The sequence below is a fragment of the Chenopodium quinoa genome, unplaced genomic scaffold (genome assembly GCF_001683475.1).
Source record: "Chenopodium quinoa cultivar QQ74 unplaced genomic scaffold, ASM168347v1, whole genome shotgun sequence".
Classification (NCBI taxonomy): Eukaryota; Viridiplantae; Streptophyta; class Magnoliopsida; order Caryophyllales; family Amaranthaceae; genus Chenopodium; species Chenopodium quinoa.
The window spans coordinates 476,941-494,807 of NW_018742577.1; the positions used below are offsets into that span (position 1 = coordinate 476,941).

General features: G+C 34.6%; 1 protein-coding gene across 1 annotated transcript; it reads right to left on the bottom strand.

Annotated features, from left to right (window-relative positions):
• Positions 1-137: 137 nt before the first annotated feature.
• On the bottom strand, positions 138-12,530 carry LOC110720839 (ubiquitin carboxyl-terminal hydrolase 18-like). Its single transcript, XM_021899895.1, has 11 exons — positions 12,039-12,530; positions 10,177-10,324; positions 9,976-10,064; positions 9,566-9,651; positions 9,329-9,491; positions 8,846-8,969; positions 8,252-8,409; positions 4,397-4,481; positions 4,075-4,287; positions 3,647-3,708; positions 138-1,545 (listed from the first exon to the last, which is right to left on the bottom strand). Exons 1-11 carry the CDS (start codon positions 12,344-12,346, stop codon positions 672-674), a joined length of 2,310 nt encoding a protein of 769 aa, XP_021755587.1. The 5' UTR covers positions 12,347-12,530; the 3' UTR covers positions 138-671.
• Between the last annotated feature and the right edge of the window lie 5,337 nt (positions 12,531-17,867).

Consider the following 17,867-nt stretch of genomic DNA (forward strand, 5'->3'; position numbering starts at 1 on the left):
TTATAACCTTATAGAGTTATAGATACTCCCATCTTTCCTATAAGAAATAAAAAATATACAATTGCAAAATCAATTAATAAATTTAGATCCAGAAGTTATGGCCAAAACAAGTTTATATCAAAATAATAAGCCTATGGTTGCCTAATCAAAAAGAAATTCATAGCATATTCAAGTGCTCAACGTACTTGTCCAAATGCCAAGTAACCAACACATTCAAGAATTTGGAAGGTTAGCATCCAAGATTCCTTCTAATACTGAAATCCAGGACTTTGCCCTAAATCAGTTTCTAAACGAGGATTATCTACTAAATAATGATTCCTAAAACTTGGGGGGAAACCAATGGGGAAAAAAAAAAAAGTTATCTCTGAACTATTTCTTGCTTCAACTCTTATACTAAATCTAATTTTATGATAATCTTAGTAATCGAACAATTTGTTAATTAATCACGCAATGGAGGCTCCTCCGCTGTTGCTGCTCGGATTTATCCTCTGCAACAGGAAAAAATAGATAATTACAGGCCTAACTTGCTCCAAGTAAAACTTTCCAAACTGCCTTCCTGCAACAGTCATACATCCTATAACAGAGGTATGCAGAAGTTCCAATATACTGATAGGCTTCTGAATGACCTAGCCATGCACGCAAAAAGGCATTTCTTTATCTAGCAGCAGGACCTAACAAGAATTAACAGGACTTTCATCAGTTGTAATGTCGTGGATGTTACCATTAGAACGGTTATCAGGCTCATTAAGCTCCACACTGTCCAAATCCATGCCATCTGGAGATACCTCACTTTCTTCCTTGTCAAGAAGGCCAAGATAGCCCATCTCACTATCCATCCTCTCGTCAACTTTATGGTGAGGATATCCTGCAACAGATCCATTACTGTAGCAGTTCATCTCACAAGGGACGGTTGGGTCAGAGGTGACGGGAACAAAATTTTCAGAAATGCCAGCTACATGAGAATTGTTTTCATCCTCAAACCTATGCTCTTCAGGTTTTCCAGTGGAACCCGAGAAATCAGCTGGAAAACAAACAGCTTCTACATCAGACACTGAGGCAGCAGCTACAGCTAAAGCTGCTAAGCCCTCACGTGAGGCCTCACTCAATAAATTCCCACCCATAGCAGATGATCCAGGGATATCTGAAACTTCACCAGGTAATTCTGCACTTGAACACGACGGAGAGCTGGAAACCGTTTGGGCAGCAACAGCTGTGAGTGTACTCAAAGAACAATTTCCATTCTCCGACACTTCAACTGAAACTGGTAGATCTGACACAGAATTGACAGTCTGAAAGTCCTCCAAGTCGCTGTCAATCGGTTTCAATTGTTCTGCTGGAGTATGAGTGTGGTCCAACTGTCTGTTCACATCAGAATCTAGATGATTGGCCGAACTGCAATTGGAATTGGACACTTCCAAAGAATTTAAAGAATCAGCCTGTCGGGTTGAGCTACTATTCTCTGCCTCAGTGGACAACTTCCTCCCATCCTGCTGCTGATTTATTGCAGGTTCGGATGTCTTCAAACATTTTGGTCGAGCAGAAATCCTGTCCCATGAGGAGCAATTTCAGAAATACAGTTTCCATGCACTAAGCTGATAATAAACAGAAAACTATGCAACCCAATTCCAGAAGCACACAGGAACAAGATACTCGGAAGTCTTTAACAAATGAATTAATCAGAAATAGATTAATCAGACGACAGGCAGCACAAAACAAGCCATTACTAGTACCTACTTTCAAATTAAATGCCAAACAAAATTCACATGGTATTATGAGATAGGACAGCTCCAGCAATATGTGCTCATCTGATTACTGGTAATATAATAAGTTTACGATGTATCAATTTTTTAATAATTATGAAAGAAAATAATAAGATAGAACATACTTCGTATTACATTAGCAAGTGACAACTTCAAAGATGTCATGTTCCCATTAGCCCAATAAGTGACCATAAGATAGAAAGGGGATGAATTTAGGTGTCAAAGAATACTGACAAACTAAGGCTTCACTTAGTAGTAATACAATCACTTCTCAACACCCCCCACCACCAGCTCACCATGGACAAAGTATTCTACTTTGCCAAATAACATCAGTATTAGAAGCTACACTGATGCTCCATCAACGATACAGAGTTTGGTTATATTTGCGCATTTGGGTTCAGCCAAGGGCCTTCTAGCACAATAACCACTATATTTAATGGGTACCTAACTTCCTTCACAAGCATTTGTGTCTACATATCTCTCTATATAGCAATTACAGGATATTGACTGCCAATTTTTAACAGAGACCAGGCTCCACAATCGTGTAGTATATATTAGAGAAATTAAAATAAAAGTAAATACATATACCATTACATAAAAAATGGACATATGACCATCAAACAAATCATTTTTCATATCATTCCATAACCTGAACATTATAAAGTACAAGAATGGCATGGAAATAATCTAGATTCTAAAATACGTTTAAGAAAGGAAGTACAATAACAATTATGTTTATAAGTCACCCACACAAACATGTCTATCTAGAAATAACTAAAAGTGAGGAAACAGATAAAATAAATATTGACTATTTCTTGATCAAATTACAAGGATTCTTTTGACATTTGGCAAATTTCCAAGCCTCGGTGGGACAGGAGTTTCAATTTATTTCATTAACTTGTTACATTCTTATCAGAATCAAATCAGACCAACTATATTCGAACCAAATCAGACCAACTATATTCGAATCAAATCGAACAATGACTTTAAACATGCATTTACTTATTACTAAATATCTTTAATTGTGATTTTTTTTTAAATATAGAAATTACATATTTGGAATGTACAAATTGAGATAAATCCAACAATTTACCACTACAATTTATATATTAGTGCAAAAATACAGTCGAAGCTTAGTTAGACCAGTACATTGGACCAAAACAATCGAGGAATTCAGACCAAATACACCAGGCCTTAATAGATCACACCTAAACCCTTATTTTAGGTGAAGAGAACAAGTTCTTACTATTTCATCACATATAGTCAATTTCCTGTCAATCCCAGAAATCATTGCATACCCTCAAGAGTGAATCTTATAATTAAAAGCAAGACTAAAATAGAAACATAGTGCAAGAGATTGAGGGGCATTGGCGGTAGAGTCAGTGCCTGAAAAAAATAAGGTGTCCATTGGCCAATTTTGGCCCCTATACAACCACAAGCATATGGTTCACTGATTTTAGTTTTAAACTCAGGGTGGTTGACAAGCTGGATTACATCATGTCAGCCATCAGTGCCAGGCTAGGTCAGCAAGGTAGAAGCAAATCAAATAGGGATGACATGTAAGGATGGAATAAGTCAACCTATCATACTTTACCCTTTCCAGCTAATCATATTTTTATTTAGTAGCTTAGATTCATTTGCTCAAATACAATTTCAGGCCAAGAGTAAAGGCCCAAGCGGCCTTAAATAATATCAAGCAGCACTGATAGGCTACTGAAATTGTTATACTGGACTGGACGGCACTAATTTCTTACTGTAGAATTCTGGATATCAAAGAATTCTAGCATTTTAAATCCAGTGACATCAACCTTCCTCCCCATTTGTATACTTGAGAGAAATAGTATGATTGACACCCTCAAACAAAAGCATGGAGGAGAAATGTATACCTTCTGTATAAAAGCATATAAGCTCCCTGTGAAAGAACTTCATCTAATTCAACCCTCGCCACCTGGAAATTAAGGATCATTAAGCGTTTTTTTATAGAGAAATCAGACAAAAGAACAATCTATACATAGACACATCACAAATGCATTTGGTCACCCAAAATGCACAATCACAAGGTAAAGTCAAAACATAGAAACACAAATGAGCAAACATAAAGAAAGAGAAAAGATGCTCAATCTTGCAAAACTGAGTAGATATGTTCCAAAAAAACATGGATATCTTTTTCAAAAACAAAGATTAAAAAAAATCGTCTGAAATTAACATAATTTGTTACTGATTGGGACTCAACAAGGGCAAAATGGTTCAGGGAAAAGCTTCATAATTACAAAAGGCTAATCAACAAGAAACATAGTTGGATGTGCAGTGTTACCTTGCAGTCATCAATTCTGTACCAGTCTCCCTGAAAACCTTTTGTGTAACAGATATAGTGGCCAAAAAAAGATGCATTTAACATGTCCACGTGGACCACAACTGCATACAGCTTGTATTTATCCGTGCCATCTCTTCCCTCACTCATATATGGGCTAAGATCCAGACTTTCAGGGAAAATAATTTTCTTATTAATTTTACCAAATCTCCCACTCTGCAACAGAAACAATAAGCTATATGATCCTATATTTGAAGATAGCCAGGATAACCGTCAGGAAGATAAAAGATATTCAAGTCTACCAGCAACAAAAATTAAATATTACCTGGAATCTCTTTAAAGCAATTGTAAGTACGTTTGGAGCTTGATGGATAGTTAAACGCTTCCATGCCCTGACATAATCATTACATCTGCAAACAGAACAAAAATAATAATTTTTTACAGATGTCAATAAGGATCCAATGGTCTATTTCTAAAGGAGGCAAATATATTCACAATTGTAGCCATTTCAAACTTGAAAATAAGCAATTTCACAAATTAATGAGGTACCACTTATTTAGCAACAGAAGTGGTAAATAAGCTATTCAAAAAACATGCATCCAAGTAAAGCAACTCAGTGTTCCACATCTCTAACAAGTCATCAAGATATAAAAAGGGATACTTCTGTCGACAAAATAAAGTTCAATTTGACCAACTGTAATATTCAAGGTAAATCTCCAACCACTCACATTAATACCTATCATTAGAAAGTATAGATTACTTCTATAATGGTACTTTTTAAAATAAACCAACAATAGTAAATCACCATATACACTACAATAATAAATTTAACAAATTGATGTAAGGCCATGTTCACTTCACCTTATTCGATAATATTTACTTAAAATAATTTCAGTTCATAAAAATAAGTCAGGTTCAGTCAAATTAAGCTAAGTTGAGTAAAAATAAATAACTTTAAAGAACAAATATAGAAGAGTAGCAAGTACAACAAGTTTAATAGAAATAATTTAAGTTAGGCAAAATTAATTTAATTTCAATTAAGATAATTTCAGGTTCAGCTAATATATATTCAGTTCAGCAAAATAAGGTGAAGAGACAAGGCCTAAGAATTCATAGAATTAAATCTTTAATCAAAATAGGAGTACAGTTTGTAACTTGTCAAGTTGTCATACATTTTCTTATGATGGAGACACATGATTGAACATTATAAAGGGCTTTCTTGTAGGCATTTCAAAAACTCAAGGGACAAGGGTTCCACGAATCTAAACAACAAATGCTATAGGTCGACCAAACTTGAGACAAGGTGTAACTAAGTCATTTTCCAACACTCAAAATTTCCATAATCTTTAATCATGTGCGCATATCAAAGGACAAGTTGGAACTCGCAATTGAAATCTTAGAATCTTACTATTTTATGATTAATGTATGACCATACAATTCAATTTACGCTTCTATTCGATTTACATAATTTTTCTTAACTAGTGAAAACCTTACAAATTAAAACATGCCTACAATTTTACTAATAAACATATATCGTCACTAATAGGTTGCTTAGTGGGTACACAACTATTTTCTATCAAATTATGTTTATACCTTATAATATAAACGCATTCAATGAAATTTCAATACGATGTCTTGAACATCTATGTTCGTAGAATCGTACAACGATTCTAAAAGCTCCTTTCAATTCAAAGTAGAATCTCGATTTTAATAACTTTGGGACCAAGTTAAATCATGATTTGCATTTGCAATCATGATAATGGTCATGCATTATAGAACCATACTACATTGCACTAATCGCAGTGTCGCATCCTAGGTTGCACGGAAACGGATACGGGGACGAAAAACGGCAAAATAAAAATTCCAAAAAACGGGTATGGCAAAAAAATTAAAATTCAGAAAAATGTTTATAAATTTAAAAAAATAATAAAAAATAAAATAAAAAAACCATACAATTTTAATTTTTTTTTTGAGGAAATCCATGCAATGTTTATAAAAAGACAAATACTCCTAAATTCTACTGAGTACAAATCAGAGTAATAGAAAAGTAAGATTAAAAAATTATAAAAAAATAAAAAGAGAGTGAAAAAAGTTACAGAATAACAGCTAATTACCTTTTTTTTTTCTTACAATTACAGCTACTTTACCTTTTACCAATTGAAATGTTAGATAATTAAATAATTTAGTTTTTTTTTAAAAAAAAAAAACCATCTTCTTTCTCTCCTCTCTCGAAAGGTTCAGTAATGGCTGCCTGAAGATCGCTGGCCGCTAGTGTCGCCCGCAGGTGGTCGCCTCCAAGGAATCGAGGTTTGCAATGTTGTAGGTGACTTCTTCAATTTTTAGGGTTTTTGAGAAATCAAAATCAGGTAAGTAAGGGCTTGTTTGGCATTAGTTTTGGTTTTCAGTTTTCAGTTTTTTTTTAAAACCAAAAACCAAAAACAGGAAACAAGAAAAAGGTGTTTCCACTTTTCAAAATTATCATAATTTTAATAAGTTTATATAATTTTTTATTCATTATGGGATACATATCATATACTTTTAGAAAACAAAAAATCAAAAAACAGAAAACCACAGCAATGCCAAACGAACCCTAAAATTGGGGTTTTTTTAAAAAAAAGTGGGTTGGGCTTCTATTTGGGACGTCGGAAAAGGACATGATCCGTCCCCGAAACGTTTCCGAAGGTGCTCCCTGTCGTCCCCAAATTTCCTTCTCGTACCACTTTTCAAGGGTACGCCTTGGGGACGTATATGGGCCGTACCCGTACCGTACCAGAGGTTGGCGTACCCGTGCATCATTGGTCGCATCAAGGATCACAGTTGACATGTCATACTTTTTCATCAGCTTGTATCAACACTTTATTAAAGCCTCCTCTTGGTTTATACCCGCTAATGTGATTAAGTCCTTCATGATTCAGTAAATTTTGGTTGCGAAGCTTAAAAACTAAAGGTACTTCAAGTAATTGTGTATCTGCCGATATTTAAAGCCGTGGTTAGAAAGATGATGGAATCATATCAACATCATCCTGGCCCAATCAAAAGACTACCCCAGTTTAACATGTCTTTCTTCATGGCCCATTCCAATTTTTAAAATAGGCACAAAGCCTTTAATGACTTAATCTAACTAGCTTCATCTGATAACTCTAACTAGGTCCATCTAACAAATCTAACTAGCTTCTGATTCATTAGAATAAGGCTGACAATCTGCTAAAATAATGTTAAGAGCCAACATGGCCCAACAAGACAACAAACAGACAAATGTCAACATTCTGGAATGCAAGGGTAGTGGTTCCAACAACACGGTGAAGGTCTGAAGTATGCCAATTTTAATTTAGATTTTTTTCAAAAATATTTCATACTGGCAGTTGGATGGGCCATCTGTCCAAATTTGTTGATTCTCAGAGACTTAGGCCTTGGAATGCAGATCAGAAAGCAAAACATATCCCACCAAAGTAATTGCACAGGACTACAGGAGAGGCCAATCTGATTATCAGACCATAACTGTGGAACATACATTCAAGTAAATTCAGAACCAACAAACCAGAAAATATCATGCTATCAAAATAATTCTATTCAAAAAACCAAATCAACATCTGATCTATGTATGAAGTAAAAAAATTCATCACAATCATTAAAAATTAGACTATGTGACCTATGAAACCAAAGTAAAACCCAATCTAATGGATTTTATCATATTGGTTACTACATAGAACAGTTAGATATAGTCAGATTATCAAATTAAATCAAGATTATTCCAGAGGCTAGGAACATTTAAGAGAGATCAAGGTAACTTTGTAAATAAAAATTGAAAATAAATAAGACAAAGACAGTGCATTTGAGAAGCAGCAACACATAAACATATGAGAAATCACATACTAAACTAAGCAATACATCTCAAATATATAAATAGAAAAGAAAAAGAAGATTTTCAAGGCTCTTCACATTAATTATTACTTTAATAAGAGAAAAAAAAATCAAGGCTTTAAGTAACTACGTGATGGAGATACACCGCCTACAAATAAGTTTTTTTGAATGTGGTCCTGATGCATAAGTCAATTATGGAGGGCTAAATTTCAAAAGTTATTTTACAATCGGATGTGATACATAAAGCATCTAAATGTTACGAAATTCTATCTGCCAAAGTGAAATGCAAAGAAACCATAGACAAGAAGAAAACGCATACCCATCACATTTATACAAGTTCTCTCCATGAAGCCACTCTTTTGCAGTAAATTGATCAAGACACTCCTGCAAAGATGTAGCATCTCCTTGAATTTCAACTGTCAGATCCATCATATTCTCATACTGATAAGACACTTGATTGCACGTGGTACATATAACCTGTAAAATAAGATAGACATGTTGAAAAAAGAAAGACATACAACAGTAAGTCATATACCTCACATGAATGTACACACCACAAGGATTTTAGTACAAAGTATTTATTGAAAAGGACATTCAAAATGAAAATATGTCAGAAAGTTCAGTGAAATGAGATCCCTTGAGTCTGATTCACACTGTCAGTTAGAAAAAGGACAGATCACAATCAAACCAACATATCATTAAAACATACTTGTAATATGCTAGTGCAGAGACAAGTGGAAAGGCGAGAAGAAGCAGATCTTGCTCAAGCATACACTGATCATCTAGGTCCGTAAAAGTGACAAAGTCTATAACACAAAATTAGGAAAAAAAAATCTAGTTTGATTCTACATAAAATAACTAATTTGGCATATAATCAGTAGACAAAAAGATAGAAATTGCAAGTCACACTAACCTGGGATCGAAGCTGACCACCAAATATATGTTGTATAAGGGTAGTCTCTTGGGACTTGGGATCAATGACTTTCTCTCCACCATGTTCATCAAGGCAGACAGATTGCATTGTATCAATGGCAAACCTACCAATCCACATAAAAATCATCAATTACCTACAGGCAATATGTATGTGCCACAGAATACATGCACATGATGTCAATACAAATAGATATAGGTCAAGGTTCATACAATCTCAGGGCCAAACTGCACTAGGACTCCACTCAACAACAGATCATTAACCATTAGAAAAAAAGATACGGCAGAATGCACTAAGAGACTCCAAAATTGAAACAAGAGCAAAAACTAAGAGATTCTAAACCAACCAAATCTGACCCCTTAAATACTCAGTTAAAATATCTGACAAAACATATTTAGCTTTGTCCAGGAAACAAATAAGGTTTGGAAGCACCACGAGTATATAGTACATAATTAACAAGTTTACCTCATGAACTCATGAGCATCCTCTTGTTTTCCATGACCAAGATTACCACCAATGCTAGGTAATCGCGATAGAATATTAATTGGTGAAAAAGGTTGCTGACTCCTACTAGCTTTTGTCATGTGCATTTCAAGTTCACAGAGGAAGCACCACTCATTCCTCCGACCTAAAGAAACAAGTATATAAGGATCACTAAATCATACAGAACAGACAAAATTAGTTCAAGAGGTCATCACTTACAATTTCTCCGATGGCCTTTTTCAAGCAGATATGCTACAAGTGGTCGGGTGTGTGCAAGGCATTGTAGAACCACATTTGCAAAACAACTGCAAAAACAGACACAAAAATAAGAATCAGCATAAAAGGCAGGGAATTTTATGGATAACAATGCTGTAAAATTATTCAGGAAGAAGTGTTATAAGATAATTGACCTTTAATTAAACAGTTAAACTATATTTCTCTTAACTCAAGCATTGTTAGACTCTAGCAGATTTTGTGTTAGCAAACTGATAGGAAACGAACAATGTAATAACCACCTAAACATTTAGTCTTAGGGACAGATGGAAGTGAAATGGAGCAATGATTAGTTCAGGAAAAGGGCGTGGGGGGTACGGATGAACCATACTAAAATAACTACACAGATAACAAACCTGTTTCCACAGTTCAAAAGCCCACAAGGTGGAAAGATTGACTTGTCCCAGTCATAAAGTTTGACAAATTCATCATATGGAAAGAGAACCTGGAAAAATAGAATTCAAGAAATTGGAATCTAGGAACTGGAGCAACCGATGTAGAGATCACTGAAAAGTCGCAACAAGAAAACAACAGTGTAAGAAATATTGCCAACTGACCTTGTCCACAACCTTCTGTGTCTTGACAGATCCACTTGAAGGGACCAAAGCAATAGACATATTGCGCTTTCCACCTGTTTGCTGTGATGACTTCGAACATTTTTTCCTGTGCTCTGATAGCCAGTGTTGTTTTTGGCACATCGCGGAGCTTGAAAGGAACAAAAGTAAAAAACGAAATTCAAGAAAATAAATCTCCAAAATTTCAAGGGGCAAGGAGCTCCAACACAGTCAAGTGAGTCAACTATTGAGATACAAATTCTAAAATAGAAGTAGGCGAGGAATTTATAAACTGCGAGTCTGCGATGACATTGGTTTTTCACCATAGAGAGAGAGTGGGTCATGGAAAGGTGCAATAATTGACAACAAGATATTAACAACAGATATCAGTGACAACAAAAGAGTTTTGTTAAACAAGAGTCAACAATAAAGTGAAAATGCAAAAAGAAAGAAACTTTTCTCCTAAACAATCAAAATTCAAACATCCTCAACTACACATGATTAGTTTCAGCAGTATCTATCCACAATAATATCCTTGTGAGGCACAGCCATTCATAATTCACCAATCATCATAACGTTCTCATTGTATGCTCCCTTGCTTGACTAAACTAAGTAGGCATCCACCACAAACATTTATCCAGTTTCTTATATAGTGCGTACTAAATACAATAAGGAAAAAGGTCACTTCCTATGAATTAAACAACAAGCAGGCCAAGCATCAACTCCACTACCTCTTCGTCTATGAACTCATTTCAACACTCACTCTCTTAGTCGTTTCATGGAACCACCTAGTAAAAATTCCAAAGTTGCTGCATCACAGATCGGTCACATTCACTCCCTGTTAGCAGACGAAAATTCTATTACACAGCAAGTTTCTTGACACTTCCCTCAAATTTCTCCACAGCCAAACCATTCAAATTTCTTCTAAGTAGAAATCAATGCTTTTATGCAGAATTCCTGACCTAGATCACACCTGATCAGCTTTTTGACATAATGGAAGGCAAGAAGTATCAACTGAACGAAGAAAACATTCCTTAGCTCGGAAATCAAAGAGAAACCTAGAAATGTTTCCACTTTCTTGCACTTGTTTAAATTATCCCACTTCATCCTGAATAAAGAACCCTTCCCATTGTTATTCTCACTGCTTATAGTACCTCAATCGATAGAAATGTTTCAAGTTCTTGCACTTGTTTAAATTATCCCACTTCATCTTGAATAAAGAACCCTTCCCGTTGTTTTTCTCACTGCTTATAGACTTATAGTACCTCAATCGATATAACAGTATCGATTCAATAACCTCGCATTCATTTTATTCCAAGTCATGAAAAGGCACATACTCAATTGAATAACTAACAGAATTCTCCTCATAATCATATCAAATTGCTCAATGCTTACCCAAAAATCCCCCATCACAATAACTAACAGAATTCTCCTCATAATCATAATTCAAGATATTACTGAATAACTAATCTTTAGATATACTACTCACATCACAATTAAATAATTCCTAGCCCAAATAAGGAATTCAATTACTTTAACCATCTTTACTAAAACCATGTAAAATATATAATTAATACTTTAACATGCAAAAATACTCATCATAATGTCTCCACTATTAAAAAATTATAAAAATTACAGCTCAATTATCAAAATGCCAAACAAAAACCCAATAATGATCCATTACAACCAAACTCAGAATTTCCCAACCTCCCCAATAATTCACTTCTCCAAAAAGTTAATAAAAATAATTGTAATCACAATTATTATAATTCAACGAACAATGCAACAACATTAAAATGAAATTAAAAATAATCAAATAAAACATAATGTATTCCAAAATTTCAAGAAATTAATGGAAAACATACCAATATCTAACAAGCTTACAACCGGTGCAAACCTTAGAAGCAGGCTTGCCACAAGAAGCACAAGAATTGACGACGGAAGCATCCATATCAGGAAACGACGTCGTTGAAGAATTAGAATTAGAATTGAAATTAGAATCGACAACAAAATACTTAGATGCTGTAGAACGAAGCAAGCAGAGAAACCCTAATGCAAGAAAGAAGACAGTGATGAAAAACTGAAGCACCCAATTCCAATTCCAAAATGGGTTCGGGTTCGGATTCGGGTTCGGATCCAAAGACAGTGTCTGGGTGAAAGAGGAGACATGCATCTATTTTTATACCCTTCTTCCTTCTACAAATTCATCGAACTTTCCTTTTTTAATTTTGATTTTGTTTCCAAATTTCGGAAAATTAGGGTTTCTAAATTGGGGTAATTTAGCTCAAACTTTTTTTTTTGTTCTAGTGGATTCTCTGAGTTTTATTTTCTCTCTCCTCTTCTCTGCTGTTTGTTGATGGGATGAATTTTATTTTATTTTATTTTTTAAAAAAAGAAAATGGTGGGACTCCGTTCAAAAAGAAAAAAAAAAAACAGGAAAATGGTGGGAGTGATAATAGCCGTCCGATTAGAGTGTTAATGATGTGGGGAAGATGTTTAAAGGCGGTGTGATTAGATTCTTTATTAGGAAAGGGAAAAGGGAGAAAGGGGTAAGTTAGGTTATGGTTATGGTTAATTGGTTATGATTAATGAATGGACTTGTTTGTACTTGAAAATGAGTAACCATTTGTGGGGGTTGAGGAATATTCTTTCCCATTATTCTTTTCCATTTTTGGCCTCCCTTAATTTTTGGATTACTATATCAGGAATGTAGATTTTGGTCGGGTTAATCTCTCTTAATTTTTACTCTGTGGTCTATTGATAGATAAGAGCAACTCTATTGGTTGTAGCTAGAGACTTACTTGTAATTTCAACAATTGCCTAGTTATTAGCTTGACCATTGGAGATAAAAAAAATACATTGCACCAATAAAATTAAAATGTTCATGCACCAATAAGCTCTTTTCATGTGATTTCTATCCAAAGACTACGGGTCTGTTTATATTTACTGAACTATTGGAGTTGAATGAATTGAACTAAACTGATTGGAGTTGAACTGTACTGAAGTGAACTGAATAGAGTTGAAATGAATATTTTATGAGAGAAGGAAATTAGGAGCTGAACTGAACTAATTGAAGCTGAACTGAAATTAAGGTGAAGTGATAATAAGCCCTACAACTCCCTCCATTCCTGAATTATATGCTTATATATATCTATTATGGGAGTAATAAATGAAAGAAATAGACATATAATTGGAACAAATTGTAGGTAAAATGATTGTGGTATGGCAAGTCTAATTCTATTGTTTTTTGTTACTCAATATACACATAACGGGTATATTGTGAAAATAACAATATGTTAAATGCATCCAGTATTTACAAACAAAAGGTTTTATTAAAGCTCTTGTTAAAAAAAATAAAGGTGTTTTTTTTTAGTGTTAAAAAAACACCCTTTTTTTTTACAAGAGCATTAAATATATAAAATAGTTTTAATGCTATATAAAAATGTAATTAGAAGCTTAAAATGAAATAAATCAACATAAACTATAAAATTTATAAATATTTCAACAATTATATAAATAACTTGGTAATCATCACTGGAATTGGTTCCAATGATTTCAAGTCTGGTTCCAAAATACGAAGTATTAGGTACTGATGGCTCGATGGATTCCAATTTCAATGCCTGATCCTATTCCGTATGTTAGATCGCGAGTGAACTCATGATTGTTCTAAAACTTCCATAAAAAAAGCTCTTTCTAGCTAATAACTTCACTCAAAGCCTTTGTTTTTTCCTTTCATTTATTTCCATCTCCCTCAACCTTATTCTCATACACACAATGAGCTTAATTTTTTTTTAACATTTCAATTTTTTTTTAACATTTCAATTTTTTTTTAACATTTCAATAGACTATCATCAAATTGACTTACTAATGTAAGTTTCCCTGGGCAATGAAAAATAACGATTTACATCATTTTCATGCTATATAAATTACAAGTACATTAAGCTGAAGTGAAATTAAGGTGAAGTGAAATAACAAAAATAACTATCATGAGCCGTTCACACTGAACTGAATTTAAGCTAAAGTGATTTTTTTTTTTGTCTCATTTGACTTATCACGATCTCTAAGATACGCGTTAAAATGAATATATCTTTATTTCAGTACATGAAAAAAATTATATAAACTTACCATATAATCTTTTATAGATTAACGAGAATTTAAGGTCAAAGTTTTCAAAATTTAACCCATATACTAGCAATGGGCAAAAAAAAATGGGGATGGAGTTACGTATATCCCTTCTTCCGCTACTGTTGCAAACTAAAAATAGATACTCATACACAAAGATAATGTTTGAACCAAAATAAATAATTACAGTATTAGAATGTAGAATATAAAGAAACCAAAAAAAAAAAAAAAATCTAAAATCATCATAGTAGTTCGTATTATAATGCATTCACTGTATATAAAAAAAATAACAATTATGTTAAAGTGTGTAAGACTAAAATTAAAGAAAATCCTTCAAACTAGTACTAATTAAAGGCAATATATTAAGGCATGCAACATATAATGAGCATGCATGTCCTTGCTTGCTAGTCCGTAGACTTCTTGACCTAAAAAATAAAAAACCACCAGGATTCGAGTTCTCAATTCTCATCGCTATCTACTTCTTTTCCTGACCAATGAGTAGTCCTTAATATAATAGTTTTTTTAATGCAATCTTAATGCCTAGATCAACGGTATAGATGCCACCCCAAGTGAGGGCAGCGAGCGAGGCAGAACGAACACCACGAGGTGCCCACATGATAGCTCCAGCAGTGGCGACTGAGATTGCTTTATCGGTTCAAACAGTCTTCTGACTGTTGGCAGATAATTAAGAAACATAAAGAAAAAAAATAAATGGTTATTAAATAACCATGCATTACCATTGAAAATTAAAGGTGTTTCCAAATATAGGGAAAAATAACTAATGGTAATAAATATTGCAGGCTAAATTTTAAATGGCTTAGGTTGTTTTAGGAAAACTATAAATTGAGCATTTCCTTCATTTGTATGGAATAATTTCAAGAGAAAATCTGAGAGAAGAAAAATAACTCAGAGAAAAGAGGGGTTGTGTTTTTTGCACTTTGGTATAAATAGACATTTTGTTTATGTAATTTATTTCTCCCTCAAATTTGATTAAATAGAAAATTTGCATTATTCTTAACAATTGGTATCAAGAGCTTGGTTGACAATTAGTCCACATTACGATAAAAATAAAAACGATCCTAAAAGAAAAAGTCAAATTTGAGTGGGAGAAATGGCTGCAGACAAAGGAGAAGTTAAACTTGAAAAATTCAATGGTAAAGATTTCGGATTTTGGAAAATGCAGATTGAAGATTATTTATACCAGAAAAAAACTCTATCAACCTCTGGAAGAGAAAAAGCCAGATGGCATGCAAGAAGCAGAATGGAAGCTTTTAGATAGACAAGCACTCGGAGTTATTCGATTGACGTTATCACGCAATGTGGCGTTTAACATTGCAAAGGAAACCACAACGGCAGGTCTCATGAAAGCTCTCTCTAATATGTATGAGAAGCCATCAGCCTCCAATAAAGTTCATTTGATGAGGCGGTTGTTTAGTTTGAGGATGTCGGAAGGTGGATCGGTAGCTCAACACCTTAATGAACTCAATTCTGTCACAACCCAATTGAGTTCTGTTGAAATTAAATTTGATGATGTAGTATTAGCGTTAATACTTTTATCTTCCCTGCCAGATAGTTGGAATGCTACAGTCACAGCTGTGAGTAGCTCATCGGGAAATAACAAGTTGAAGTTTGATGACGTTCGTGATCTGGTTCTTAGTGAGGAGATTCGACGAAGAGAATCAGGTGAATCTTCATCCTCTTCAGTATTGCATACAGAGTCAAGAGGAAGAAATTTAATCAGAAGGAATGAACGCGGAAGATCAAACTATCGAGGACAATCCAGAGATAGGAGGTCAAAATCCAGGAATCCAAATAATTTCCAAAACTCAAAGACTGTGGAGTGTTGGAATTGTGGAAAGATTGGGCACTATAAAAATCAGTGCAAGGGAACACCAAAAGGCAAAGAAGTGAAGGCAGAGGCAAATGTCACTTCTACCGGAGAAGGTGATGATGCGTTGATATGCTCATTGGAGAGCAAAGAAGAGTCTTGGGTATTAGACTCTGAAGCATCGTTCCATGCTACTTCTAATAAAAACTTTTTTGAGAAGTATGTCCATAGAAACCTTGGACAGGTATACCTTGGTGATGACCAACCTTGTGATATTGTTGGTCAAGGTAATGTCAAAATTAAGTTAAATGGGTCAGCTTGGGAGCTGAAGGATGTCAAACATGTTCCCGACCTAAGAAAGAACTTGATCTCAGTTGGGCAGTTGGCTCGTGAAGGTTACACTATAATCTTTCAAGGTGATAATTGGAAGATTTCAAAGGGAGCAATGATAGTTGTTCATGGTAAAAAGAATGGTACTCTCTATTTGACAGCTGGAGCGTGTTATTCGATTGCAGTTGCAACAGAGAATGAAAATTCCAAGTTATGGCACCAAAGACTTGGTCACATGAGTGAGAAAGGAATGAAGATGATGCATTCAATTGGAAAACTCCCTAGTCTAAAATCTGTGAATTTAGACATGTGTGAAGAATGCATACTTGGAAAGCAGAAGAGGGTAAGCTTTCAGACATATGGAAGAACTCCAATGAAAGAAAAATTGGAGCTTGTTCATTCTGATGTGTGGGGACCAACAACCACCCAGTCTATAGGTGGAAAACAGTACTTTGTGACTTTTATTGATGATCACTCTAGGAAAGTATGGGTTTACTTTCTAAAATACAAGTCCGAAGTGTTTGAAGTTTTCAGGATATGGGAAGCTAGGGTTGAAAATGAAATAGGTCTGAAGATCAAAAGATTCAGGTCCGACAATGGCGGAGAATATGAGGACACCAAATTCAAGAAGTTTTGCTACGAGCATGGTATTAAGATGGAAAGAACTGTGCCAGGTACGCCTCAGCATAATGGCATAGCTGAGCGGATGAACCGAACATTGACAGAAAGAGCCAGAAGCATTCGTATACAGTCAGGTCTACCAAAACAATTCTGGGCAGAAGCAGTCAATACAACAGCTTACTTGATCAATCGAGGACCATCAACCCCATTGGAGTACAAATTACCAGAGGAGGTATGGAGCAGCAAAGAGATCAAATTGTCGCACTTAAAGGTATTTGGTTGTGTAGCTTATGTGCACATTAGTGATCAAGGCAGAAATAAGCTTGATCCTAAATCAAAAGTTTGCACTTTTATCGGTTATGGCGAAGATGAGTTCGGATACCGCATTTGGGATGATGAAAGCAAAAAGATTATTCGTTCAAGAGATGTAATTTTCAATGAGAGAGTCATGTACAAAGATAGGCATAAAATTGAGAGTTATGAAACAAATCAAAAAGAATCTACATTCATTGATGAAGATTATGTCCCAGACACTACGATGCAAGAGTACACTATCATAAGTACTCCGCAACAAGAAGAACAGACTGTACAGGGCAGTACATCGCAATCAAATGACATACAACAACCTTCTTGTCCAACTCCTACACTAAGAAGGAGTACTCGACCACATGTGCGTAATAGAAAATATATGAATTATTTGTTATTAACTGATGATGGGGAACCAGAAGATTATTATGAAGCATCCCACACCATAGATGCTAGCAAGTGGGGGCTTGCAATGAAAGATGAAATG